At 37.1% G+C, this 26,934-nt stretch overlaps 2 protein-coding genes across 4 annotated transcripts; both read left to right on the top strand.

Moving 5' to 3' along the window:
• Positions 1-232: 232 nt before the first annotated feature.
• ppef1 (protein phosphatase, EF-hand calcium binding domain 1) lies at positions 233-13,593 on the top strand. Of its 2 annotated transcripts, XM_056248721.1 has the most exons (18): positions 233-333; positions 552-584; positions 1,704-1,831; positions 2,104-2,164; positions 5,468-5,637; positions 6,461-6,575; positions 6,987-7,033; positions 7,204-7,370; positions 7,592-7,628; positions 8,092-8,241; positions 8,406-8,780; positions 9,569-9,754; positions 10,082-10,224; positions 10,333-10,439; positions 10,680-10,843; positions 11,845-11,929; positions 12,022-12,375; positions 13,506-13,593. In XM_056248721.1, the coding sequence occupies exons 1-17, from the start codon at positions 279-281 to the stop codon at positions 12,219-12,221; spliced, it is 2,223 nt and encodes a 740-aa protein (XP_056104696.1). In that variant the 5' UTR covers positions 233-278; the 3' UTR covers positions 12,222-12,375; positions 13,506-13,593. The 2 variants fall into 2 exon arrangements, with proteins under 2 accessions (XP_056104696.1, XP_056104697.1); XM_056248722.1 differs by lacking the exon at positions 552-584.
• si:dkey-163f14.6 (uncharacterized) lies at positions 13,319-26,934 on the top strand. 2 transcript variants are annotated; one of them, XM_056248719.1, is made up of 10 exons: positions 13,319-13,685; positions 13,813-13,986; positions 14,184-14,348; positions 14,524-14,774; positions 14,814-15,762; positions 16,946-17,071; positions 18,783-18,905; positions 19,248-19,373; positions 26,409-26,552; positions 26,685-26,934. In XM_056248719.1, the coding sequence occupies exons 1-10, from the start codon at positions 13,622-13,624 to the stop codon at positions 26,852-26,854; spliced, it is 2,292 nt and encodes a 763-aa protein (XP_056104694.1). In that variant the 5' UTR covers positions 13,319-13,621; the 3' UTR covers positions 26,855-26,934. The 2 variants fall into 2 exon arrangements, with proteins under 2 accessions (XP_056104694.1, XP_056104695.1); XM_056248720.1 differs by lacking the exon at positions 13,319-13,685 and having other exon boundaries at positions 13,887-13,986; positions 14,153-14,348.

Below are 26,934 nucleotides of genomic sequence, written 5' to 3'. Positions count from 1 at the left end.
TGTTTTATTAATAGTGGTAACAATAGCTAGGAGGATGCATCTTCTCAATATTCAAATTTGTATTCAACTAAAATGAAAAAAGAAAAAAAAAGTCTAACTGTGAATCTATTATATTTGTTCCCCCAAACCTGTGTTTGCGGTCTTCTTGGTACAGATAAGGTTTAAGCTATTTCAGTTACAATCATTCTGTATTATTTCTTTGCACAGGCATTTCTGGATACTAAAGAGAGAACCTCAAGAATTTCAGAGATTCATGTCCTGAAGCAAGCAGTACCATCATGGGATGCGGCACATCCATTGCCGTTGAGAACCAAACACGACCCTCTGAAACAGGTAAATATCGATTATATATCAATATTGCTTTAATGTGATTTGCAATATAGCTTAACCTCTCTTTCCTCTTCCCTTTGCAACAACCCTGGTTTCAACAAGTTTGCATTATTTATTTGTTGAAAAATACTGCTCTAGTTCTATCCTCTCCCCCCCCCAGTTTTTCCACCCCCAAGGTTTTACTCAAATGATTCAATTTAATTTAATCACCTCTCACACAGATGGCTCCATCAAGCAGCCCAGCCCAGCTCTGAGTAAGGCACTTTCTTCAGCATCTGTCATCACTGTCTGTGTCCCATTTGTGGCTATAAAGAAGTACTAGATGGCATGAACGCACAATTTCAGCCATGTAGAAATGTACTTTTGAAAGTACGAACTAGATTAGTTTACCATATTTTTTTAGGTTAAGCAGACATGACTTTTGTCAGGTTTAAATCCAGTTTGCATAAACCCACAAATGTCATTTTTGTGATCATTTATAATAAATACAATGAATGAGCAATTATCCCATCCTTCTCGAACACAGCCCATCATTTCTCTATGGGTGTGTATTCTCTAGCAATGCCTTGTCTCTGACGTCTGTGTTGTGTTCTTTCTCCTTAACTGCTCCTTGCACTTCTTTAATTAGCACCTGTGATATTGACCCCCTGAGACTAGGTTTATTTTTAGCAGTCTTTGCACTCAAGTGTTCAGTAAAAGATCCAAGTGTCCCTGTACCGATGAGCATTAAAGAATGATGATGATAGCATGGTAACGTGAATCTGATAAGACAAATGAAAATCAGCTGTAGCAATAGTACATCTTTGCAGGGTTGCTATTGTGGACTAGTTTTAATCATTCATTCTTAATATATCTGTATGTGAGCAATCAAGACATTTTTAAATCTTTCCCGGACATACAGTGCTACATCCGCCGTGTTGACATTGTCCTTTGATGTTTATGTTCTCTTTACTTTACTCAGGTTTTGTTAAACAAGTATCATTTAACCATGAGGAACACCTTTCTTTATACCAAAGCACTTACATTTACACTTTAAAAAAATCCCTGCCATTTTTAATTTTTCAACGTTTTAAATCTGAAAGCTCTGCTGCTCCCATTGCCCATCGGGATAGCAAAGTGTCCAGTGGTTGCACATTTACGAATCTCAGAGCATCTATTTGGATGCAGGTAGAAATGAGTGATTTTTCCTTATTAGAACACTCAAATCAGTTATAAGTTTTTGCTTTTAAAATCTGGCACTTGTGGTGCATTAAAAACCTCCATTGCCTGCATTTCCCATTTAGTATATGTCTAAAAATTGTTGTTACACAACTATAGCTTCAAGGATTGTTTACATCAGCCACTTGCATTCTTTGTGTTCTTAACATATTTAGCCATAAAAGCTGCCATACTCATCCAGCGTTGGTACAGACGCTATGTTGCCCGCCTGGAGATGAGAAGACGCTATACGTGGAACATCTTTCAGTCCATTGAGTATGCAGGGGAACAGGACCAGCTACAGGTAACAAAAACACTTGGCTCTTATGGCCAGTCCACACATGTAAAAAAAACAAATCAACCTATACCTCACTTTGCTCTTAAAGGGATAGTTCACCCAAAGATGTTGTCATCATTTTTGGACGACTCTATCCCTTTAATAAACTTGCACTGATGTTGTTTAAATGATGTTGTTGTTGTTGTTGTTTATTCTCTAATGATATTAAAACATGCTTTTCTACTAAATTAATGGACGGTTCATTATGACACGAGTTTGCATCTTTTTCATTTTCATAGCTCTCCAGTTTCTTCAGTTTCATGTTGGACAACTTCACACAGATAAATGGGAATGGACCAGGTAATGAATGAAGTGTTGTAAATTTTGTATTTAAAGGCTTCTTTCTTTAAAGGTAAAGTGTGTAGTTTTCGCATCGCCAAATGTCTAAACAATTCAAACGCTCCCATTTGTTATTGGCCGGAAAAACAGTCCCCTGAACTCACTCTATTGGTTGAGCCATGGTGGTTTGTCAGGCTACATTGGTTTGAAACTGCTAAATAGATTTTTATTTAGTGATTTCTAATTCATTTGGCTGTCCCTCAACACACCTTTGGAAAACCCCTAGCACTTGTGATTTTGCATCAAACGGCCTCCCTCTTGAGTATTACACACCTATCCTTTCAATGATTCCAAAAACACACTATATGGAGACACAGTTGCTTAGCAACCTTGGGAGATCCCATTTTGAGTTGTGGTAATGCAGAGAGAGCCAGAAATGCAGCATCCAGCCTCCACAGGCAGCTGTCCAAAGTGCAGAATTACACAAGACAATTAGTCTCATCTTTAGTCAAGCAGCGGAAACCCAAATGAGCTCACAGAGAATACAGTAGGAGAAGCTTGAGAGAGACTCTGCATAGAATGTTCTTACAATGTTTTTGAAGAAACGTAATAGTACTGAGAACTTCATGGGCATAAATATTCAATTGTTTTACCCAACTGAATGTTCTTTTCACTATTTTATATTCTTTACATGGGGGTTCTCTGCTTTAGCCTGTGAAGACACTAGATTGGCTTTCCTTTGGGGAAAACTGCATCAGTTCGCATTGAGTGGCCGAGAGTACACAAGACTAGTCTTGTCAGGTAATCATGTATCTAGGGCTTGGATTGGGTGGTTTTCAGGTTCAGCTTCTTTTTTCTGTGGCTCTTAGGATGATAAGGATAGGAATTGTTATTGTAGTATAGTAAAGCGTATCTTCAGGTTTAAAGCTGCAGTCGGCAAGTCTGGCAGATTGAGTGGATTTAGGAAAATTTTGAATGTTTACAACTCTCATGCCCCTCCCCCACTATCAACGGATACCCTCCCACCGAGTTCATGCTCGTCAGTGCGTGTGCACCAGATTTTCAGTGAACGCGCCCGTCTCATCAGCATCCATCAACACCATGGAGTATTTGGAGGTATGCTGTCCTGGCTAATCTACCGATAGATTGCAATTGCTAACGTCATTTATACTATAAATGAGCTTACTTGATTTTCCGCCATCACTCTTCGTTACTGCGCGAACTTCCACGAACTTCAGGCGTGTGCATGTGTGATTGTAACGTGCGCGAGGGGTGGCGCTCACATTACTATCTGGGGGGTGGCAGATCTCACACCCCCCTGCGCTGATTGGACATGATGAACCGGGAGCTGTGGATTTTTGCAAAACAAATAACACGCTCCAGGTGGAGTTAGAAGCTCGTTTTTTTTTCTAAAACCACTTTATTTATGTTTTTCTGTCAGATTATAGTGTCGATTTCACTGAATATGATCAAAAAAATGTTGCCGACGGCAGCTTTAATATTGAAAGGTCTGGTTTTGTGTGCTGAGCAGACAAGGCAAGATTTTTTTTTATGTTTTTTAAAGAAGTCTCTTCTTTACAGCTCCACCAAGGCTGTATTTAACGTGAACAGTAAAAACAGTAATATTAAAGTAAATTATTAAAATTTAAAGTAACTGTTTTCTATTTTCATATATTTTAAAATAATTTATTCCAATGATGGCAAAGCTGAATTTTCAGCATCATTACTTCAGTCTTCAGTGTCACATGATCCTTCAAAAATCTTTCTAATATGCTGATTTGCTGCATTTGCTGATTTGCTGTTTTATTGTCATTGTTGAAAACTGTTGTGCTGCTTCATATTTTTGTGGAAATTTGTTTTTAAGGATTCTTTGATGAATATAAAGTAAAAAAAAATGCATTTGGCTGAATTTTGTAATATAAATATCTTTACTCCCACTTTTGATCAATTTAATGCATCCTTGCTGAATTAAAGTATTCATTTATTGGTAACACTTTAGTTTAGGATTCTCACTATTAACTAGTTGCTTATTAGCATGCATATTACTAGGATATTAGCTGTTTATTAGTACTTATAAAGCACATATTAAGGCCTTATTCTGCATGACCATATTCTAAATCCCTTAACCCAATACCTAACATTAAAAACTACCTTACTAACTATTAATAAGCAGTAATTAGGAGTTTAGTGAGGCAAAAGTCATAGTTAATATAGTAAGTTATTGAGAATTGGACCCTAATCTAAAGTGTGGCAAAAAAAAAAAAAAAAAAATACTGTGAAAGTCAATAGGGCCCAACTGTTTGGTTACAAACATTCTTCAAAATATCATATTTTGTGTTGAACAGAAGAAAGAAACCCGAACAGGTTTGGAACAACTTGAGGGTCAATGAAAACAGAATTTTCATTTTTGGGTGAACTATCCCTTTAATATTGCTTGTTTATCAGTAGTAATCTAAGGGGAATGATTCCAGTAGATGGTTAAATCAAGTTTAGAAAAAAATAATGCTACATTTGCTCTCTCTTCAATACAAACATCTGTTCCTGAAATTCAAGTCTCTCTGCATAAATTTATGGGAAACACTGCAAATTTACATTTTCAAGAATGACACAATGGGTCAGCACTCCTCAAATCCCTGTGCAGGGCCAGACGCTATGCAAATTGAAGTGTGGTACATTGTGTTATAGCACCGTGTGTGCTGGGTTTTTTGATGGGCAATCAAAATAGGCCTTTCATAATAGACTCCAGGTTGAGAATTAATCATTTATTTAATAACTGAAGACTGAAACAGATATTGCCTGTCCTGTATTGATGTTCCTGTGTGCTCATTTTGCCACGACATGCCCAGCCATGCTTAACAATAACACAAACCTTTTGATGTTCCAGAGTGTTTCGTGATTCACATTTACATTAATTTATCAGACTGATGTTTTTACAGATTATACTAATGGATAGTTCTCACATGACATGTTAATTGGGGGGAAGAAGGTTAAAAATGTTATGGGTTGCTTTGTCTCCTATAACCAACAATGACTATTTCCTTTTAGTTTTTCATTATTTTTAATGTCATTTTGCCTTTTCTACTTAATTTTAAATGGTTTGTTGGACTAATTCGATGACTAAATTTGTCTTATAGACTGTTATTCCAGAGATGATACATTTTCCATAACCCTTTCCACCATTCAAGTACCACAAAATTGTGTTGTGATTGCTTTGCTGCAAGACCTATTCATACTAAATAAGTTGTATGTGACACTTGTTGTATATGATTCTTCTTTTATACTTCCCATATGGTCATGACAGCAGCCATGTTCTGTTTCCTCCAGACTTGATCTCTCATCTCCTGGACTCTGTGGTTGACCCTTTAACTGAGGAGGTCAGGCAGTTGAAGTACGAGCAGATTGTGGTGCCGGAGTCGTACAGCGGCCCTCATCTCTCCTTCCCGCTGAGCGTGACTGATACCAATGCCCTGCTCTGTGCCTTTAAAGAGGAGCAGGTACAACACTATAAAACTTTCACTAATCGTCTGAACAAAATATGAGCCTTCTGGAAAAAAACAAAATCATCTTGTGCATTATTTAGTTCTGTCTAGCAAACATGAAATGATTTCCAAATTGTGCTATAGTATACATTATAATGTATACATTATATATAAGCTATATCATACCTTACATTCTCAGAATGCTTTTTTTGGTTAACACTGAATGACCATTGGCGAATGTGCAAGGCAGATACTGTATATAAAAAATACAAATATTAGTTTTCTATAATTTGTTAATTTTCATGAATTTTCAGCATCATTACTCGTCTTTAGTGTCACACGACCCTTCAGAAATAATTATAATATGCTAATTTGGTGCTCAAGAAAAAATTCTAATTATTATCAATGTTAAAAACAGTTGTACTGTTTAAATATTTTTTTCGGAAACAGCGATAGATTTTTTTGTGTGGATTTGTTGATCAATAGAAAATAAAAAAACAGCATTTATTTGTAAATATATATTTTTTGTAACATTATAAATGTCTTTACTGTCACTTGATCATTATCATGTGTCCTTATTGAATTAAAGTATTAAATCTTTTTAATAATTAAAAAAAAAATTGCAGACCCCAAACTTTTAAACGGTAGGCTACTGTATATATATTTTTTTCCAAGATTTTTTTTTTCAATTATTTTTTTGACAAACAGTATCTAAACATAAGCTTAACTAAAACTTTAAATCTTTTTCTGCTATTATAAACATTTAGCTATTTTAGGAACTGCAAACAAAGTTAATAATGCATTAACATGCAAATGTATGACTACATCTCATTTTCAGACTCTTCATGGGAAATATGTGCTGCAGTTACTATATGAAACAAAGAAGTTTTTGAAACAGATGCCAAACGTCATATACCTGTCGACGTCCTATGCCAAAGAGATAACTATCTGTGGTGAGACGCAATGTGTTTAGTAAAATACTAGAATATTCATTTAAATGCAGTTGATCTGATAAGTTACAGCAGTGCATTTGAGATATGTGCTAAATTTCTGATATCTTGCTTGGGAAAAAGTGATGGCACCATGAATGAATGAGTGCTTATTTATTTTGCACTTCATAAAGCACTTCACAGTACCTCAATGGGCTCATCACAGCTAACCTGCACCATTTCATACTCGACAGCGCTCCAGATTCAATTAGTACAGAAAAGCATGCATGAATAACTGAATTCCCATCTTGGAATATTCTAAAAGATATCACGTTATACTATTTTGCATATTTTCATCACTGATCCCAATATTTGATTTTTTATTCCTTGGAATGATAAACAGCTTTTGTATGCCGACTTTTCTCTTTCACACAGGCGATCTGCATGGTAGCCTGGATGACTTACTGCTTATATTTTACAAGGTAAATGCAGATTGATTGTTTAGACGTAGAATATCATTTCTAGTGATTGCATTTCAGCATATTGGTGCAGGGGTAATGTACCTAAGCAAAGCCAGAGAATAAGTTCATTAAAGCCACTTGGGCATCGCTGGTGACTTATTACATTTAAGATGTATTGCCTTTTTACTCAGAACGGTCTGCCCTCCGCGGAGAACCCCTACATATTCAATGGAGACTTTGTAGATCGAGGAAAGAAATCTACAGAGATTATCATCATTCTGTTTGCCTTCCTACTGCTCTACCCCGATCACATGCATCTGAACAGAGGCAATCATGAGGACCACATCATGAACCTCAGGTAACATGCTAGATCACACATTCAAATGATTACTGAAGGTATGACTTTTAAATAAACCAAACAAAAGCTCTTCCATGGTCAATAAATCCTGGCGGTGAAAAACGAAATATTCTCGAAATGGCACACCGCCAGTAGGACGCCCTCAGAAAGCAATCTTTTTTTTAAAACTGATTAAAAAAAATCATATCTGTTGGTGAGTTAACTTCTTTATCTTCTTGCAGATACGGATTCACAAAGGAAGTCATGCAGAAGTACAAGGTAGATTTTTATGTGTGCTTAAGGTTGGTGTTTAATGCAAAACTAAGAGGTTGAATGTGTAATAATCATTTGATTATGGCTAAGTTTTATTTACACAAATGTAAATTTTATTTTAATCCTTAAGGGAGCTGAAAAGGGATTCCTTAAACTCTAAATTATTTGAAATATATATTCATTAACTAAGTTTAATTTAATTTGTTATAATTAACTTTTGATATTTGTTTTTTTAAATCAAATTTGATTTAATTTTAAATGATATATATATATATATATATATATATATATATATATATATATATATATATATATATATATATATATATATATATATATATACGGTATATACTGTACACTAAACTTGTGTCATTTTTAAGTGTGAGGTTCACTTCTGAATATTAGACATTACCGCCATCTACTGGACATTTAAATGAATGTTTAGTCATTTTTCCTGATCTTTCAATAGACTCATGGCAGGGAAATCCTTCAAGTGTTTCAGGATGTGTTCAGCCTGCTTCCTCTTGCAACTGTCATTGACAACAAAGTCCTTATAGTTCATGGTGGCATATCGGACAAAACTGATCTGGACTTTCTGAGCGCTGTTGAAAGGCATAAAGTAGGTCTTTTATTTGTCTTTGATGTATTTATAGTCTTTCTTTATACATAATAAAAATAATTTCAGTTTAAAGGTATAGTTCTTGTGTATTTATTTATTTATCTGGTAAGTATCCATGTAATAAGCAGAATAATGTAAAAAGGACGATCCCTTTTACTTTGCAGGTGAAGTCTGCTCTCAGGGTGCCCAAACGCAGCATTGATGATCTCAGCGTTCGGGCCTGCAGTCGCAGCAGCAGCAGACACAGCGGCAGATCCAGGTTGGACAGCCCTCACACCTCAGGCCGCACCAGTCGTGCCTCCCGCAGGAGGAAGAAGCACTGCACCAAGCAGGGCAGCTGCTCCTCATCTTCATCCTCATCTTCTTCCTCCTCATCATCCATGTGCTCCCCCCGTGTCTCGTCACGAAACACCCCACGCCGACCTCCTCCTTCCCCCAGTCTGCCGAGCCCCACCGCTGTGCTCCAGGTCCCTTTCTTGGACTCCTTCGTCTCCCTAGAGCCGCCCGAGCCACCCCGAGAAGAACTGGAATGGCAGCAAGTGAGTTGAACCGTTTCCTAACAAATGTGTGTTTTTGTTGGTGAGAGTGTGTGACAAATAGCTTCTATCTTGGATGTGAAACCGTTCTGCCTTGGAAATCCATTTGGCGTAAAGCTCCAGTACATAATATGACTCAGTTTGCTGGAGGTCATTTAAAACTGTTCTGAGATGTAAAAATTTTACACCAACCTATTGAGCTTCCACAAAAAAATTGTTTATGAATTATAAAAGAGCATGGCGGTTCGGGATTTTTTTTGTGAAACCGAGAACCACATAGCCAAGGAATATAAAGTTATCTGGTAACGCTTTACAATAAGGTTTCATTTGTTAACATTAGTTAATTTATGAACTAACATCCACTAACAATGAGCAATACATTTGTTACTGTATTAGTTAATGAAAATACTGTCGTTCATTTTTAGTTCACAGTGCATTAACTAATGTTAACAAGTACAACTTTTGATTTCAATAATGTATTAGAAAATGTTGAAATTAATATTAACTAAGATTAATACATTTTGTAGAAGTATTGTTCATTGTTAGTTAATGTTTACTAAAGTAGTTAACTAATGTTAACTGATGAAACCTTATTGTAAAGTGTTTCCTTTTTCAGGTCTGGAAAATTGATGGAAAGTTATGGAAATTACTGTAGTATTTCTATAGTCAATAGAAAGTGTAAACGAATGTTCTAGTTATGCTCAATTCTAAATTATTCTAAAATAATTTTTCTGAGTCCTATTATAGAAATTTTGAACAATGAAAACATAGCCATAATTTGTCTGATACAGGTTGTCGATATCCTTTGGAGTGACCCTAAAAATCATAATGGTTGCAGTCTGAACTCTTTCCGTGGTGGAGGCTGTTACTTTGGGCCGGACGTGACCCAGACGCTGCTGCAGAAACACGGCCTCTGTCTGCTGATCAGGTCACATGAGTGCAAACAGGAGGGCTATGAGCTCTGCCACAATGGTCAGGTAAGCATGAGAAACATAATCCATTTTGTAATTACGCCAACATCACTTCTTATTTTTTTGTAGTGTATTTCTCTTTACGAATATATATATATTTGCATGCATCCAATTTCCCATAAAAGAGATCTGTTACTGTCCTGTAAAATGGCGGTAATGTTTCTATTTGCGAATACTTTTAACAGTTCATTTACAAATGGATGACCTCAAATCAAACAGACATGGATGAAAGACCACAACCCTTCAGTGTTGATCTCATGGGGTTTTTAAACTCATACTGTATATTTTTAGTCCCAGAATTTTTTTTCGGCAATTGTCTTCCTTTTATCCAAGGTTATCACTATTTTCTCTGCATCTAACTACTATGAAGAGGGCAGTAACCGTGGAGCGTATATCAAACTGGGCCCTGAACTCGTCCCACGCTTCTTCCAGTATCAAGTCAGTCGAAGCACCAGAAAACTCACCCTCCATCAGAGGTAATCTAACTCGCTCACTTACCTTCAGTTACAAATAGGTGTTGAGTATATGAATTTGTGTGTCAGGTTATGAGGAAGTGTCCCCATTTATAAACGTATTTGTTTTAGGGTTCGTGTTGCAGAAGGTTCAGCACTCAGGGCTCTGAAAGAGAAGCTGTATGCTCACCGCTCTGAGCTGATGGCTGCCTTTCAACAGTATGACATAGACAACACAGGTTGTTATTATATTATATTATATTATATTATATTTAGTGCTGTCAAATCGATTAATCGTGATTAATCGCATCTAACATAAAAAAGTTTTTGTTTACAAAATATGTGTGTATATATTATATACACACACACACAGACATTTGCAATTAATCGATTTGACAGCACTAATTGTTATATTTTGCATTAATTTATAATTGAAATGTTAAACTAAAGTAAAATGTTGTTTTATCTGTCTTTCTCAGGCCGCATCTCCACTAGCGAGTGGGCTCAGGTGGTGGAGTCTGTTCTGCGATTGGATCTGCCGTGGAGAACCCTGCGCCCACGCCTGGCCCGTCTTGGTGCGGATGGCAACGTGGAGTACAAATCCTGTTTCGAGGACATCAGCCTTGGAGAGCTCATCCCTCCGGTCACCATCTTAATCATAGAAATATATCTATATTTTGGCTGTAAGGGTGGGCGATATGACCAAACTACTGTTTCAAAGCACATAGCATTACAATAATAATGAACATAAACAACTTAAAGAGCTCTGACCTGTATTGACTGCAGATTAATTTCAGCGTTGATTGTGTTACCATTGAAACGCATAAATTCGAGTCACGAACCGCTCCGAGTATAACATCACGGGTTTCCATTTCTTACAAATTACAGTAGTTATGTGAACGCAGCGTAAGCTCGTTTTAGTTCAGGAGGAACTGTAAAAAGTGGCTGCTGTTTCGATTGCAGTGCTCGGACTGTGACTGACATCTGTCTCATAGCATGAAACATGCTGATGACGTGTGATGTCTGCACGAGCAGGCAAGCGTACCATTGCATTCGGACCGGATTTAATGATTGGACGTACATTTTATGGTCCTACGCCTTCTAAATATAAATATAAATACATTTAGACCACTTAACTTAGGGATTGATATCAGGATGTAAAGAGACTTTCAACCAGCATAACATCAAATGTTTCTGGAACAAATCACCTACCTTGCCTTTAATGCTTATATTTGGGTAATCCAGTGAAATTAAATACTTTATGTATGAGAGGTAATGAATCTTAATTGATTCATTTATCTTTTTATTTGGAACCTGATTTAAAATTGTTCTAAAAAACGAATTATACTAAATAGTAGTAAATAGTGAAATATAATAGTGAAACTAATATTATAAAATGGATAGTTGTAACTCTAAACTCTGAGTCATTTGAAGCCATTGTAAAACAGGCAATATGAAATATTTGGTCGCCAAATTTTAACCACATTATGCTTATGTTGTACCGCCCACTGCGCCCAGCTTTAACATCCATTTTTCATTTTGACTTTTATTTTGAGAGTATAGTATTTGACTTTTATTTTGAGAATATAGTATTTGACAATTCAGCCTTACTTTGTTAATAAAATCTTGATTTTTTGTTTTTAGGTAACACCAAACTTGGCCGAAACTCTTTATAGGTATAGAACTGACCTAGAGATAATATTTAACATCATTGATAAGGATCACTCAGGTTAGTGTCACTGTTTTCCTGTTTGTTCAATGAGATTTTAATGCTGGTTATTGTGTGCTGATCATAACGCACTTCTCCACGCTCACGCGCAGGTCAGATTTCCATCGAGGAGTTTCGTCAGACCTGGAAGCTCTTCAGTTCTCATTTGGGGGTCGTTGTGAATGACCAGGCGATAGACGACATGGCTCGAAGCATAGACTTTAACAAAGATGGCAGCATTGATTTTAATGAGTTCCTGGAGGCTTTCAGGGTGGTTCATAAACTAGATGTCAAAGAGCAGCAGCAGGGTTAATTCTGCATGATCAGATCACAGACAAGAAAGAATTCCAAATCATTTTTGGGACCATCTTTATTTATTTATTTTTTTACATCTTATGGACACAATAAGCAGTTACTCATAGTACATCTTTTTACGCTGTTTTCCAGGATTTGCATTTTTCATAAAGGTGAGGGGTTTTAATCTTACTTATGTGATATAAGTAACTAAATACATGTGTAATAAAATGTTAAAATATGCTGAAAATGCAGGGATAAATTTGCAGTCACAGCTATTGTGTTGCACTGCAATTCACAAGGGCAGAATAATTGTTTAGCCGTGCATAACCCTATAATTGTGACTTCACTTTGAGTCGTGAGTCATTCTGTTGTAGATATTTCTCTGATATTAACCACTCTGTTTGCATCTTGCGCGTGGTTTACAACATAACATCTATTATTAACAAACTTAAAATGTCAATTTATACCATCACCAGACATTATTTAAAAATGTTATGGGGTTAAAATAGAGGGGGTATTTTTTTTAAATAAATATTGCTGTGTTTCCTGCTGGAAGACTGGTAAGACACACAAAAAGTTTTAGTTTTTTCTTCCACAGATTAATTGCCAGTAATGGCGCATACTTCATTTAAATTGGTTATGTAAACACTGAACCAACCCCCTTGTATCCTGCTTTATAGATTTGACTAACTATATAACAATTATTTAATTATTCAATTGAACAATATTTTGTCGTAAATTAGCAAAATTCCAAAGAATGCTCAGTTTTTTCTTAACATGTAAATATTAATGCCATAAATCTAATCACATTTAATATCTTTACACATATAGTGTTAAGTACAGTGTTTAGTTTTTCCAGTTTGTAAAGACTTTGTCTACCCTCTTAACTCTCATCAAAAAAGTAAAAATATAAAGATATGTTGCATTGGCATCTACAGTAACTAAAGTCAAATGTTAAAATACTAAAAATTGCTCAAATTAAAACGGAATAAAAATGAATAAAAACAAAGTATAAATATAAAGCAAAAATGAATAAAAATTACAAAAATAAAACAAATAAAATAAAAAAATAAAAATAAAAAAATAGTGTATTAATGCTAAAAACACAAACAAATATTGGGTTTTATGCAGTGTTTTCGTCTGAGCTGACTTGCTGTTACTCCCCTTAACAAGAAAAAAAACATACTGTCTGTTTCTGTTTTCATCCTGTTTTAAAGAGGAATGTCCAGGAGGTTTTAAAGTCCTGTTATTCTGTTTCATGTCTCCTCCCCTTTTCTCTCCCTTCCCCTCATCTTTTTAGTCCATTTGCTCAAGACTCCACTCTCTAGAGTTCAGTTTTCCTTAGTGATCTTCATCTACAGTCTGACACTCTCAGGATTTCCACAGCCTCTGTTATACGGTGGAATTTGCTCAATCATGCTAGGTTGGAGAGGTGCACTGCTGTGTGTGTTTTGGTCCCAGCTCTGGACACTAACTCCAGGTATCAATTTATGTGTTGTAATTGACATTGTACAGTATATTGATTGAGATAGAGGTCACAGGATAATTAATCTTTTCACATTCATAAATCTGCTTGTGTATTAGTATATCTGATGGTTTTCACTTAGGCGTTGCTGATAAAGGCTGCAGTGGTTTCGGGCACTTGGAAAATGGCCGTACGTTTTTCCGGTATGGAGGATTGTTTGTTACCTTCACCTGTAATCCAGGATTCCGGATCCATGGTTACCGTACAAGCAGCTGTGTGTCTGGACAGTGGGCCAGAGACCCACCGCTGTGTGTGGGTTAGTGAACTCATGTATTTTGTTGATACTTGTGACTATATACAAAATTCTCTACTATGACATTTATCAATGAAGCAGATGAGATTCGTCAAGAGCTGAAGCTAGGTAAAAAATGACTTTGAAGTTGCATTTTATAGGGTCTCTAATATAACACTGATACTTACAGCCATACAGCCATAAGTTGTTCTGTACTCCAGCATCAGGATGCCCCAGCCCTGGTGATCTCCTGCATGGCAGGACTATTGTGTCTGAAGACGGATCTCTGGCCTTCTTTAGCTGTGATGCTGGATTTAGTTTGTTTGGATATGCGCTGCTTTACTGCAAAGGGAAAAGCTGGAACGGCACTAAGCCTGTCTGCAAAGGTATGTCATCTGAATCAAGCGTATAATGCCAAAACTGTTTGATCTATTGCTAAATGCCTTTTTTATGCGTTTTTGCTTTTAAATCACTGCTGCAGTGACTTCCTGTACAACTGACCATCTGTTTGCTCTGGCTCCTTTATGTTTCTCCTTATATTTTGCTTTTTGGTTCTTACAGTAGCTGATATCATGAGTGTTCTTCATTTGAAGCAAGAATCATCACATGGTCCTGTCTCAGCGCAGGGCCGTGATGTTCCTACAAATCTAAAAGTTCGCTTACATAGCCATTTAAACACCCTCGCAATCACTGCTCCCAAGGATGCTTTTCTCAAATCAGCATTGCTTGAGGTCCCTCATATCAGACTTGACTTTACAGATAACAAGCAGAAAAAAATAAGGAAACCAGGGGAGAAAAAGCCCTCAAAGAGTCTATTGTTTGACAGTGGAAGGGCTGAGCCAATCTTTAACCCTGTAAACTTCAAGGATCCAATCGGGAACTCCGATCTTCGGAAACCTGTGCCAATGACATCTACCAATGTCAACACAATGTCATTAGTCAGTTCCTTTCATGAATCGTCATTTTTAACCACCACACAAACCAGCTTCGTTACCCCAGTGATGGACACTCAACAAATCAAGGTCATGGATCAGACATTTACTGAAACGCCATACAGAAGAAATAAAAAACCTCATCAGTCCACACTTGGTACAGACAAGCTATTTCAAAGAGCCTTAGTCACTTCAGCTGCTGAGACTTTACCAGAATTCATTAAAAATAATTTGCACTGGACATCAACTACACCTGCAACAAACATCAACACACTGGGCACAAATGACCTTCTACAGTCAAGGACTTTCATCACAGAAGATCCATATGCAGCCACCACTGGGAGTTTTGCACCTCCAACAACAAGCTATCCTGGTTTCATGGTGTCTAAACATGAGTCTGTTTCCTCTACCTGCAGAGAACTCTGTGAACAAAGACCAGACCTCCAGGAAACATCTCCAACACTAGAACATACATCATCTAGCATGGCAGACTTGACGACGGCTACCCGACTAATGTCTGGCCTGCTTCTGAAGGCTCAAACTGACGTCCATAACTTTTCTGACATTACTGATGATGGTCAAGTAAATGAAAGAAACAATCATAGTGACCCCAAACAAACTTTTGGTCCTCCAGTCTGGAAAGATCTTCCAAGGTTTGCAACAAGGAAACGCCGTCCAGTGTGTCCCTACCCTCCATTTCCTTCTCACGGAACATTCTACTTTCGGTCGATAAAGAATCCCGACCCGCTTCAGTATAAGCATTATATTCAATATGCCTGTTACCCTGGATACACCTTGACCAATGGTGATGTTTACAGCTATTGCCAACACAATGGACAATGGAGTGGCCAAACACCTCTCTGCTTAGGTAAGATACGACACATATTAGAACTAAATATGTAGAAAGTTATTTTTGTAGGATAAAATTGAAAATACATTTTTAACATTTAAATGCACAATCTGAAGACAGTGAAAGTGCAACATTATATAGTGCACACAACATTATTTTTACATTTATTCTGTTATCTATGGCAGCCCATTTCCACCACATTGAAATAAAGTCGTAATTGACAATAAAAAAATGTTTGTCATAATTTCAACTTTTATGTCATAAATATGACTTTGTATCTCATAATTTCATCGTTTTATCTACTAATTATGATTTTATGTCATAATTTTAATTCACCAAAGCATGACTTTTTTTCTTATGAAGAGGAAATCAGGAATATTTCAAACAATTCATCCTAAGAGAATGTTTATTTATTTATAGATTTATTAAGAAAGGGTTTATTTAAGAGGGTTGTATCACATGCTCACTGAAGACATGAAAATTGCTGGGAAGAATTGCTTATTGTTCATAAGCCTGTTTATGTGCTTTTATTGTATTGGCGCTTTTTACCATACTGACTCCTTCCTGTCTTCCCTCACGCACACTCCAATCTTACATGTCTGTAGATATCTGACATCTGTGTAATATCCTGCTCATCTCTCCTCTAAGCAGGTGATGGGCATAAATGTTCAACACAGATGGCCTCAGGATGGCTTTAAATGTCATCAGACAAATCGGGGAATATGTGTTCTGTTAAACACATTATCTTATTTTAAAAATGCACATGAATGTATATTCTCATTGAATCAAATCAAGTTTACCACTGTTTAGTGGGCTGTTTCTATTAAACAAAGTGTAATTTTCAAAATCATGTAATTATCAAAAAGTGTTTCCTGTCTACACAAGGTAAATTTATTAGGTCAGAGTAACTGTAAACCACTGCGGATGTGGGATTTCATTCTCAGCAGTGAGCAAATCATGTCCTGTTCTCTAAAACCATTACACTATATCAGTTTGAAACTTATATTTATATTAATAAATCTTATATTATTAATTATTAATAATATATATTAATAAATTAAACTATATTATTTGAAAGCGACCACTTAGTCTATCACTTTCTGTTTCAAAAGCATTTAAAAACATACTTTATACTTTTAACATCCTTTTTTTAAACTAGTTGGATCTTAATTTCATCGTAGTATGTTTATTTTAATTGCAGAGTTAACTCCTTGCTCCCTAAACAACGGAGGATGCTCTCAGATCTGTCATGTCAATGAACAGAATCGCGCCCAGTGTCTCTGTGAACCAGGGTTCTTGCTTCTGGAGGACCAGCGCACCTGTCGAGGTGAGAGAGGAACTACATGCACGTTTTAATCTTATCTATTGACTGTGGTATCATTACCACTGCAAAACTACCACAGAATAGCATTCTTCCGACAGCCAGACTCCAGTGATTATAGGTTTTCCACTTTTGGAATGGCGGCTTACTCTTTTTCTTTCTTTTTTTTTCTGTCAAGAGGTGCTCTTGACACCGGGTTAAAAGCTTGTTTACGCATCCTTGACCTGTGTGACTTAGATTTATGGTTTTGGTTTGCAAACCAGCTGTGGTGTGTCCATTCAGCCCTGAATGCCTTCAAGACTCAACATCACCCTCTGGTGTCACCCCAGGGCGTTGAATACTTGACCCATATTAGGTTGTTCATTAGAGCTAAAAGACAAGCTACAGCATGTGTGAACATTTTAATAATCTGAAGAACCTTTTTACTATAATATCTAATATAATCCACTATAATAAACCTTTTATGCAATAGAAAGGTTCCATGGATGTTGAAGGTTCTTCATAGAAACATGTTTTGCTTGGTCCGTTGATTGTTTTTGCTTGTCGCGTTGAGAGGGTTAGCGTAAAGGTTGAGAGGTCCATCTGTCACTGTTTCCCATGTTCGTAGAGTTAGTTCATGTACATGTTTTTTTTAGTTTTTTTTAAATGGCAGGTGCTGGTGTTTCGCTTGCGTTATCAATCAACGTAAACTTACATCACTGGTAGATCCTATAGTGCTGGGTTAGACCCTACTCTAAAGTAGGAGCTAATTTAGTTCCCCCAAAAGGCATTCCTGGAACTAAAATAATTCCCAGTTCCTGCGGTGCGAACACGCCAAAAAGCAGATACTTCAGCCAGTAGTTCTAGGAATTATAAAAAGGTTCCTCCGGTGCGAAAGCCCCTATAGATGCCTATAAAGAACCTTTATTTTTAGAGTGTAGGTCTACACATGAAATGCAGTGTGCTTCAGGTTCATTTTATGAGTTTTATTTACAGTATAAACAAGCAGTTTAAGCCAGTCACAATCAGGCACAGTCAGATTAAATATTCTTTCTGCTGAGTTGATTCAAATTTGTTGAAGAGTTCAGAGTTCTGCGGATTCAGTCTGGGCTTGGTCATTGGTCAAGATTTTAAGGAATATCACTCTAAATATCACTCATGCTTAAACAGGTGGCCTGTGTTTTATTCAGCCAAACTGGATCTAAGTGCACTACTTGCGTACGTACACAAAAGTATATGTGAAATAAGTTACGACAACATATGTTTTTACCTTGCTTTAGCAGACAGAGATTTTGCGGTGCAGCACGCAAACACTTACCTGTGTTTTCATGTGTGATGAACAGCACGTTTTGAAGGCCAAAACCTTTTCATTTAGTCATTTCTTCTGTCATTTACACCTGATATTAACATCCATCTCTGTGATCTGATCACAAGTGGATAGCAATAAATACAGGTGTAAACAGGGTTGAAAAAATGTTGTGTTCCAAATTCCAATAATTCTTCTTGTACAACTTCTTCATCCCTTTTGTGCTCATCCTGACAAGTAATGTTTGATTGGGTGAGTGTGTATCTGTATACTTGGTTATGCATCTGCATATATTAAATATAGGATAGGAATGTGTTTGATATCACTCTTCTTCATCATTGTTTGTGTCCATGTGTTCATTCATGCACATGCTAGTACTTGTTGTAAGTATGTGTGCTGGTCTTTTCATGTGCCTGTCTGTGGTATTAATAGATCTGGACGAGTGTGTGGAGGAGTTGCACCGGTGCCAGCAGGTCTGTGAAAACACCTTGGGCTCATACAGGTGCAATTGCAGTCCAGGGTTTCAGCTCTCTCCAGACAGGACATCCTGCTCTGGTGAGTGAATCAGTGTCTGGTGTGATGCATTGCCAATGACACAACCATTTTTAAAGTTAAAGTATGTATTTTGGCAATATATATCTACACAGGTATATACAGTATATATATATATATATATATATATATATATATATATATATATATATACTGTATATACCTGTGTAGATATATATTGCCAAAATACATACTTTAACTTTATATACACAGGTATATACAGTATATATATATATATATATATATATATACTGTATATACCTGTGTATAAATATATATTGCCAAATGACATACTTTAACTTTAAATGGTTGTGTTAATTTTAATTTTAATATTTCTACCTCCAGATGTAGATGAGTGCCAGCATGTTGGTAGGGCTCTCTGTGCATTTGGGTGCATTAATACGCCAGGCAGTTTCCAGTGCTTGTGTCCCGAAGGGTACCAACCGGACAGCACCAACAGACATTGCATAGGTCAGACTTTTACATATCTTTAATTTATCTTAATTTATCTTAACACTGCTGGACAGAAGCAGATATGTCTTAAGAGGTCCGAAAGTCTTCTTCACACTGATTTGTAATACACAGGCTTACTACTGTAGACTAATACCAGGAAACTTAAAGGGATAATTCACCCAAAAATTAAAATGATGTCATAATTTACTCACCCTCAAGTTGTTCCAAACCTGTATGAATGCCTTTAATTTCAATATTCTTAAAATATCTTGGGTGAAAAAGATCATTCTAAATATAAAATAAAAGTAGAGTCTACACCACAAATATAACAATAACGGCACAGAGAAACTATATCGTTGGATTCACTTTCAGAACAATTTTTTTCCAGTTTATAAACAATAATAATCAGAATCCATCCCGCTTTAAAGAGCTCAAGCATTTCAATCGGCAGACAACACTCCTTTTTTAATGTTAGAAGTCTTTTATAATTTACAGTCCATCCCCACCCGACATACCAGAGATTTTGATATCACTTGATCCTGAAAAAGCCTTTGATCTGCTGGTGTGGGACTATCTCTTCTACACTCTAAGAAGATTTGGATTTAGCAATTTCATATCATGGGTTAAAATCCTCTATTCCTCCCCAATGGCAGCAGTTCGCACCAATAATAATCGATCTACCTTATTTAGTTTACAAAGAGGCACCCGACAAGGCTGCCCGCTGTCTCCACTTTTATTTTCCATTGTAATCGAGCCACTTTTATTAAAGGAATTCATAGAGGGGATATGGAGTGTAAAATCTCGCTCTATGCAGATGACGTATTGTTATATTTATCAGATCCTTTGCCTTGTCTCCCTAAATTATTGAACATATTGGAAAGATTTAGTGGGATATCTGGCTACAAAATAAATTTTCCAAAAAGCAAATTAATGCCAATAAATGCAGCTGCTACACGTATTTTTTTCAATTTGATTCCTTTTAAAGTTACCACAAAAAAGATTCAATATTTGGGTATCTGGGCTACATACAATTGCAAGGACCTCTATAAAGCTAACCTCCTGCCCCTGATAGAAGGTCTGAAACAGGGTATCAAACTGTGGGACCTGCTTGCCCCTCTCTTTAAGTGGAAGAATTAATACTATTAAGATTAATGTATTGGCAAGGCAAGGCAAGGCAAGTTTATTTATATAGCACATTTCATACACAATGGTAATTCAAAGTGCTTTACATAGAAGAAATTAAAATAATCAAAACAAATAAGAATAATTAAAACAGTTTAGAATAAAAAATAAAATAAAGTACAGTACAGTAAAAACAGTCGGACGAACAGTGGCACAGTGCTCATTCAGTAAATGCATAGCTAAACAGATGTGTTTTGAGTCTGGATTTGAATGTAACTACTGTAGGAGCACATCTGATCTCTTCTGGAAGCTGGTTCCAGCTGCGGCTGGCATAATAGCTAAAAGCAGACTCTCCTTGCTTAGAGTGAACCCTTGGTATTTCTAGCTGATGTGATCCTAATGATCTGAGTGATCTGTTGGGTTTATATTCAGTGAGCATATCTGCAATATATTGAGGTCCTAGCCCATTAAAAGATTTATATACCAGTAATAATACTTTAAAGTCAATCCTAAATGTAACTGGGAGCCAGTGTAGAGACCTGAGGACTGGTGTGATGTGCTCATATTTTCTGGTTCTGCTCAGGATCCTGGCAGCAGCGTTCTGTATGAGATGCAACTGTCTTATGGTCTTTTTAGGAAGGCCAGTGAGGAGTCCATTACAATAATCCACCCTGCTGGTGATGAAAGCATGCACAAGTTTCTCTAAGTCTTGACTGGAAACAAAGCTTCTAATTCTTGCAATATTTTTCAGATGATAGTATGCTGATTTAGTTATTGCTTTGACATGACTACTGAAACTAAGGTCTGACTCTAGAGACACACCAAGATTCCTGACTTGATTTTTAGTTGTTAGACCCCTAGCGGCAAGGTATGCATTCACCTTGAGAACTTCATCTTTGTTTCCAAACGCAATGACTTCAGTTTTGTCTTTGTTTAACTGAAGAAAGTTTTGGCACATCCAACTGTTTACTTCATTAATGCATTGGCACAGGGAGTCAATAGGACTGTAATCGTTAGGCGATAGGGCTAAGTAGAGCTGTGTGTCGTCTGCATAGCTGTGGTAAGAGATTCGGTTCTTTCTCATTATTTGGCTCAGTGGGAGCATATATAGGTTGAACAGGAGTGGTGCAAGAATTGAGCCTTGAGGGACTCCACATGTCATGGACGTCCACTCAGACTTATGGTCTCCTATACTCACATAATAACCTCTCCCTTCTAAGTATGACCTGAACCATTTTAGGACTATCCCAGAAAGCCCCACCCAGTTGTCCAGCCTGTCAAGAAGTATGTCATGATCGACAGTGTCAAATGCAGCACTGAGGTCGAGTAGTACCAGCACTGATAATTTCCCTGTATCAGTATTTAAGCAAATATCGTTTATTATCTTTATGAGAGCTGTCTCTGTGCTGTGATGCGATCGGAAACCAGATTGAAAATTGTCAAGTATCCATTCGAGATTAAGAATTTGTTCAGCTGATTGAAGACAACTTTTTCAATGATCTTGCCTATAAAAGGAAGATTTGAGATCGGTCTATAGTTGCTTAATATAGTCTTATCCAGATTGCTCTTTTTCAGGAGGGGCTTGACAACTGCAGTTTTCAGGGAGTTTGGAAAACTACCAGAAAGAAGTGAGGCATTAACCACTTTTAGGAGATCTGCTTCTAAACTGTTTAACACACTTTTGAAGAAAGATGTGGGAAGTGCGTCAAGGGCGCAGGTTGATGTTTTAAGGTGCTGTATGGTTTCTTCCAAAATTTTGCCATCAATTTCTTTGAAAACAGACATAGTAACTACTTTCTCCGGTTGTGGTCTGATCTGTCTGACCCCAGTGCGGCTCAATGATGAGCTGATCACCTTTATGATATTCTTAATTTTCTCAGAGAAGAAAGAAGCAAACTCACTGCACTTGCCGTCTGAGAGCATTTCACTGGGAATTTTGCTTGGGGGGTTTGTCAGTCTCTCTACAGTAGCAAAAAGAGTGCGTGTGTTGTTTAAGTTCCTGTTTATAATATTTGAGAAGAAAGTCTGTCTAGCTTTGCCTAGTTCAATATTAAAAAGAATGGATGCTGTCTTTGTAGATGTTATAATGGACTACAAGTTTTGTCTTCCGCCACATGCGCTCTGTTTTTCTGCATGTTCTTTTTATATTTTGCACAGCTGTTGAGTTTCTCCAAGGTGCTTTTTGTCTACCACTCTTCCTGACTTTCACAGGAGCAATATAATCTATTACACCTTTAACCTTTGAGTTAAAAGAATCAAGGAGAAAATCAACAGAGTCAGCAGATATGCTTGGTTTCAAAGATATAGCCTTCATAAATAGCACACTAGTGTTCTCATTTAAGCATCTCTTCTTGACAGACACAGATCTAGTTTCAATGGCAGGAGAGATCAATATATCAAAGAAAATACAGAAATGATCAGACAGTGCTACATCCTTAATAACAATCGATGAGATGTTTAAACCCTTACTGATAAGTAAATCTAGAGTGTGTCCACGATTGTGTGTGGGACCATGTACATGCTGAATCAGATTTTTTAAAACAAAACAACTGTTTTAAAAACAAAAGTTTTTAAAACAGTTTTGATTTCTTTTGCCATATTTGTATCATTATCTATGTGAATGTTAACATCTCCAGTAGAACAGCAAAACAGTCAAACTCTGAGGAAATTGTTGATAACAGTTCTGTAAAGTCCTCAGCAAAGGCTGGAGAGTATTTTGGAGGCCTGTAAATAATGATAAGTAAAATGCGTGGGGCACCTTTTAACACAATACCCAGATATTCAAAAGAGGGGTAGTTACCAAATGATGTTTGCTTACATTGATAGACATCTTTAAAAAGAGCAGCTACTCCTCCACCTCTCTTACCCGTTCTGCAGACACTCATAAAAGTAAAGTTAGGAGGGGATGTTTCATTGAGGACTGTTGAACTGCAGCTGTCTTCTAGCCAAGTTTCATTTAGAAGCATAAAATCCAGGTTGTATGTGGTTATTAAGTCATTGACTAGATGTGATTTATTTTTAAGTGAGCGGATGTTTAATAGTGCTAACTTAACAGTCTTACTTTTTGTTACTTTTGTCTTAGTTTGGCGTGTAATAGGCACCAGATTAGATGGGTTTGCTGTACGGCTTTTGAAGGCCTTAGACTTTCTATCATGTAATCGAACAGCAATAGAGAAAGATACAGGCACACTGGGTTCCCGCTTGTTCTGTAAACATTTGAGAAAGTTACTGTTATCATAGCGGGCACCCGGCACATATCACTGAGAGCTGGTATCAGTTGTTTTTGGTTCACCTCGAGGCGATAGAGGAGGGTGTGAGCCCTGGCGTTTTTGCAGAGGCCGAAGAGCTCTCACAAGCGGAGAGCGAGCTGGGCCCGCAGGCTTTCGTGGTTTTGGGGCCTGCCGTTTTTTGGTTGATGTCTGGGGGCTTGCAGATAGTTTGGTTCCAGCAAACACCAGTTTTTCCATTTTCTCTGAGAAGCACAGAAGATGCTGTGGAGAAGCTGGAGATAGGGATAACGTGTCTGGTGAGAGGGTAGAGGCTGGAGGGGGCTGTTTCTCTGGTGTTATTGGAGGCTGTAAAATACTGTCCTGGTTTTCTAACAAGTCGTCCTTGGGAGCTGAAACTTGGAGCAGTTCTAGTATGTCACAGTCTGTCTGTGGTGAGCTCTGTGGGCAGGGCTCAGCTGAGATTGTGTCCGTGAGCAGTGGCTGTTTTGGCTGAGTGGTGTTATCATTGTCCTTGTGTGATATGTCAACCGCATGTCCATCCACGTGCTGAAATGAAGTCCTGTGGTCATTCATACTGTGTCCAGGTGTGTGTGTGCCATTCAGGTTGAGTGGATTGGCACACACTGCAGAAGGATGATTGAGGGAGAAGTAGATATTGTCCTTTAGCACTCTTGAACCAAGTTTGTTTGGGTGGTGGCCATCCTGTTGAAACAGTTGCCTCTGACTCCAGAAAAGATTGAAGTTGTCAATTAAGTTTACTCCTTTTATATTGCAAGTTTTTTGCAGCCATGTGTTGAGCCCAAGCAGCCGTGTATTGCCTAAGTTCCTATATCGGTTTCAAAGTCTTCCTATTTTTTTTACCAAATACTTCTTCAACTCCATAGACAAAGTTATATCAGCATTTATCTGGAACAACAAAAATCCTCGGATTCAGAAAAGTGCATTACAAAAGCCTCGCACCCTCGGCGGCATGGCACTTCCCAATTTTATGTTTTATTACTGGGCGGCCAATATCAGAGGACTGACTTGAGGGACAGTAATAGTCCTGACTCCCCTAAATGGCTTAGTTTGGAGAAAATCTCCTGCAAACCTGTCCCTATCCTCTTTACTGTGCTCTGAACTTCCAATGCTTGAACCTGCCTCTCACTATTCCTCTAACCCTATGGTGACACAATCCCTACAAATTTTGAATCAATTTAGGAAATCATTTGCCCTTCTTGGCCTCGCCTTATGCGCTCCATTAAGTAAAAACCATATGTTTACTCCTTCAATATTAGATAAAGCTTTTGATATTTGGGTTAAGAGTGGGATCTGTACATTACAAGATCTTTATACAGATAACACTTTTGCATCTTTTGACAAACTGGTTAATAGATTTAAGGTTCCCAGGTCCCATTTCTTTACATATCTGCAAGCAAGAAATTTTCTTGTTTCACAACTGATTGTTTTCCTTCATATCCTCCAACATCTCTATTAGACTCTATTTTTAGATAGGAAAAGACCACAAACAAATTATAGGCAAAATGTATAATCTCCTAAATCAGCATCGCTTGGCAAATTTAGATCACTTAAAAATGAATGGGAGAAGGATTTGAATAAACAAATTTCAGAGACAACTTGGCAGAAAATAATTAAACAGATTTATTCATCATCTTTACTGTATGTCAACGTCATGTGGTTGTGCAATTCAAGCTTGTACACCTGCTCCATTGGTCGAAGGTTAGGTTATCTAAATTCAGACCAGAGCTAGATCATATTTGTGATAGATGTAGGCAGGCTCCTGCGAGCCTTTCACATATGTTCTGGACATGCCCAAATTTGTATAACTTTTGGAAATCGATTTTTGATGCATTTTCAGAAATAATAGGGCTACCAATAGATCCATCTCCTTATATTGATATATTCGGTGTTACAGCACAGAACATGCACTTGAGTAGTTGTAAAATGTTGGCCTTTTGCACACTACTTGCCAGAAGATTAATATTGTTTAAATGAAAAGACCCTATTCCCCCCACTTTTTTTCATTGGATTAAGGAGATCATGCAGATCATCAAAAATTCAAGTAGGGAATACAGTCCCAAAATGTAAATAATTGATGTTGGTTTTATTTAGTTTTTTTACACAATGCAATTGATACTTTTGTCTGATGGGTAGAGGGATGGGTTGTTTTGGGGCTTTGACTGTATATTCTGTATTGTTTGGTTTTTTGTTTCCTTGCATATTACTAAATCTTAAATAAACAGACCTTGTTCAAAAAAAAAATCGTCAGACAACAAAACTGCAGCGGGTGTTCAGAATAAACAGTACAACATTATCCACTGTGGATGAAAATATAGTTATCGTTCTTGGTGTGAAAGGCCTTATAACCAATAAAGTAATGTTTTAATCATTTTAGGTTGTCAGTTTGAGGACTTTCACTGTTTGTCTTATTCCGGTTTTATTTAATGGGTTTTTATTTATTTATTTATTTCATGAAAATGTTTATATTTTTACTAGTGTATCTTAAAGGAGTAGTTCACTTTAAAATGAAAATTACCCCATGATTTATTTAAATTTTTCATTTTAAAGTGAACTACTCCTTTAAGACCTTTATCCATAATATTGCCCCTTTAAGAGCAGCATAGATGATTTCTAAGATAATGAATATTGAGATGTGTATTTTTTTTTATTGTAAAAGTTGTATTTTCTGGTTTGTTTTTAGACATTAATGAGTGTGAGGAAACCGAGGTCCTCCAGCAACAACAGTTGCACACGTGCGAGTGGAAGTGTGTGAATCTGCCAGGTACTTACAGATGTATCTGTCCTCGTGGATACAGACTGCACCCTAATGGAGCCCAGTGTGAAGGTCAGCACGCAAACATGCAAACCCTGCCAGCATAGACTGATGCATGCATATATACACAACTAAAATCTGTGTCGTTTTTCATTGAGAGATGAATTCTTCCTGTTAAGTGTTCTTCCTTCTGATATTTGTCAGATGTCAATGAGTGTGAGCTGAAGAACGGCAGCTGTTCTCACCTCTGCATCAACCACAGAGGCGACTTCAAATGTGCCTGTCCAGAAACACACCGAATATCCCCATACAACCGAAAAAACTGTCAGCCAATAGACACACACACACCATCTCCTCACACTGAAGAGGACTGATCTCATTTATTCGTCTTGTTTTGCATACAGTATTGTATTTAATTATCTTGTGTATTTAATACAACATATTTTGTATTTCT

Source organism: Rhinichthys klamathensis, unplaced genomic scaffold (genome assembly GCF_029890125.1).
Source record: "Rhinichthys klamathensis goyatoka isolate OS25496 unplaced genomic scaffold, OSU_Roscu_1.1 h1tg000056l_1, whole genome shotgun sequence".
Taxonomy (NCBI): Eukaryota; Metazoa; Chordata; class Actinopteri; order Cypriniformes; family Leuciscidae; genus Rhinichthys; species Rhinichthys klamathensis.
This window is presented reverse-complemented; position numbering and strand designations above follow the sequence as displayed.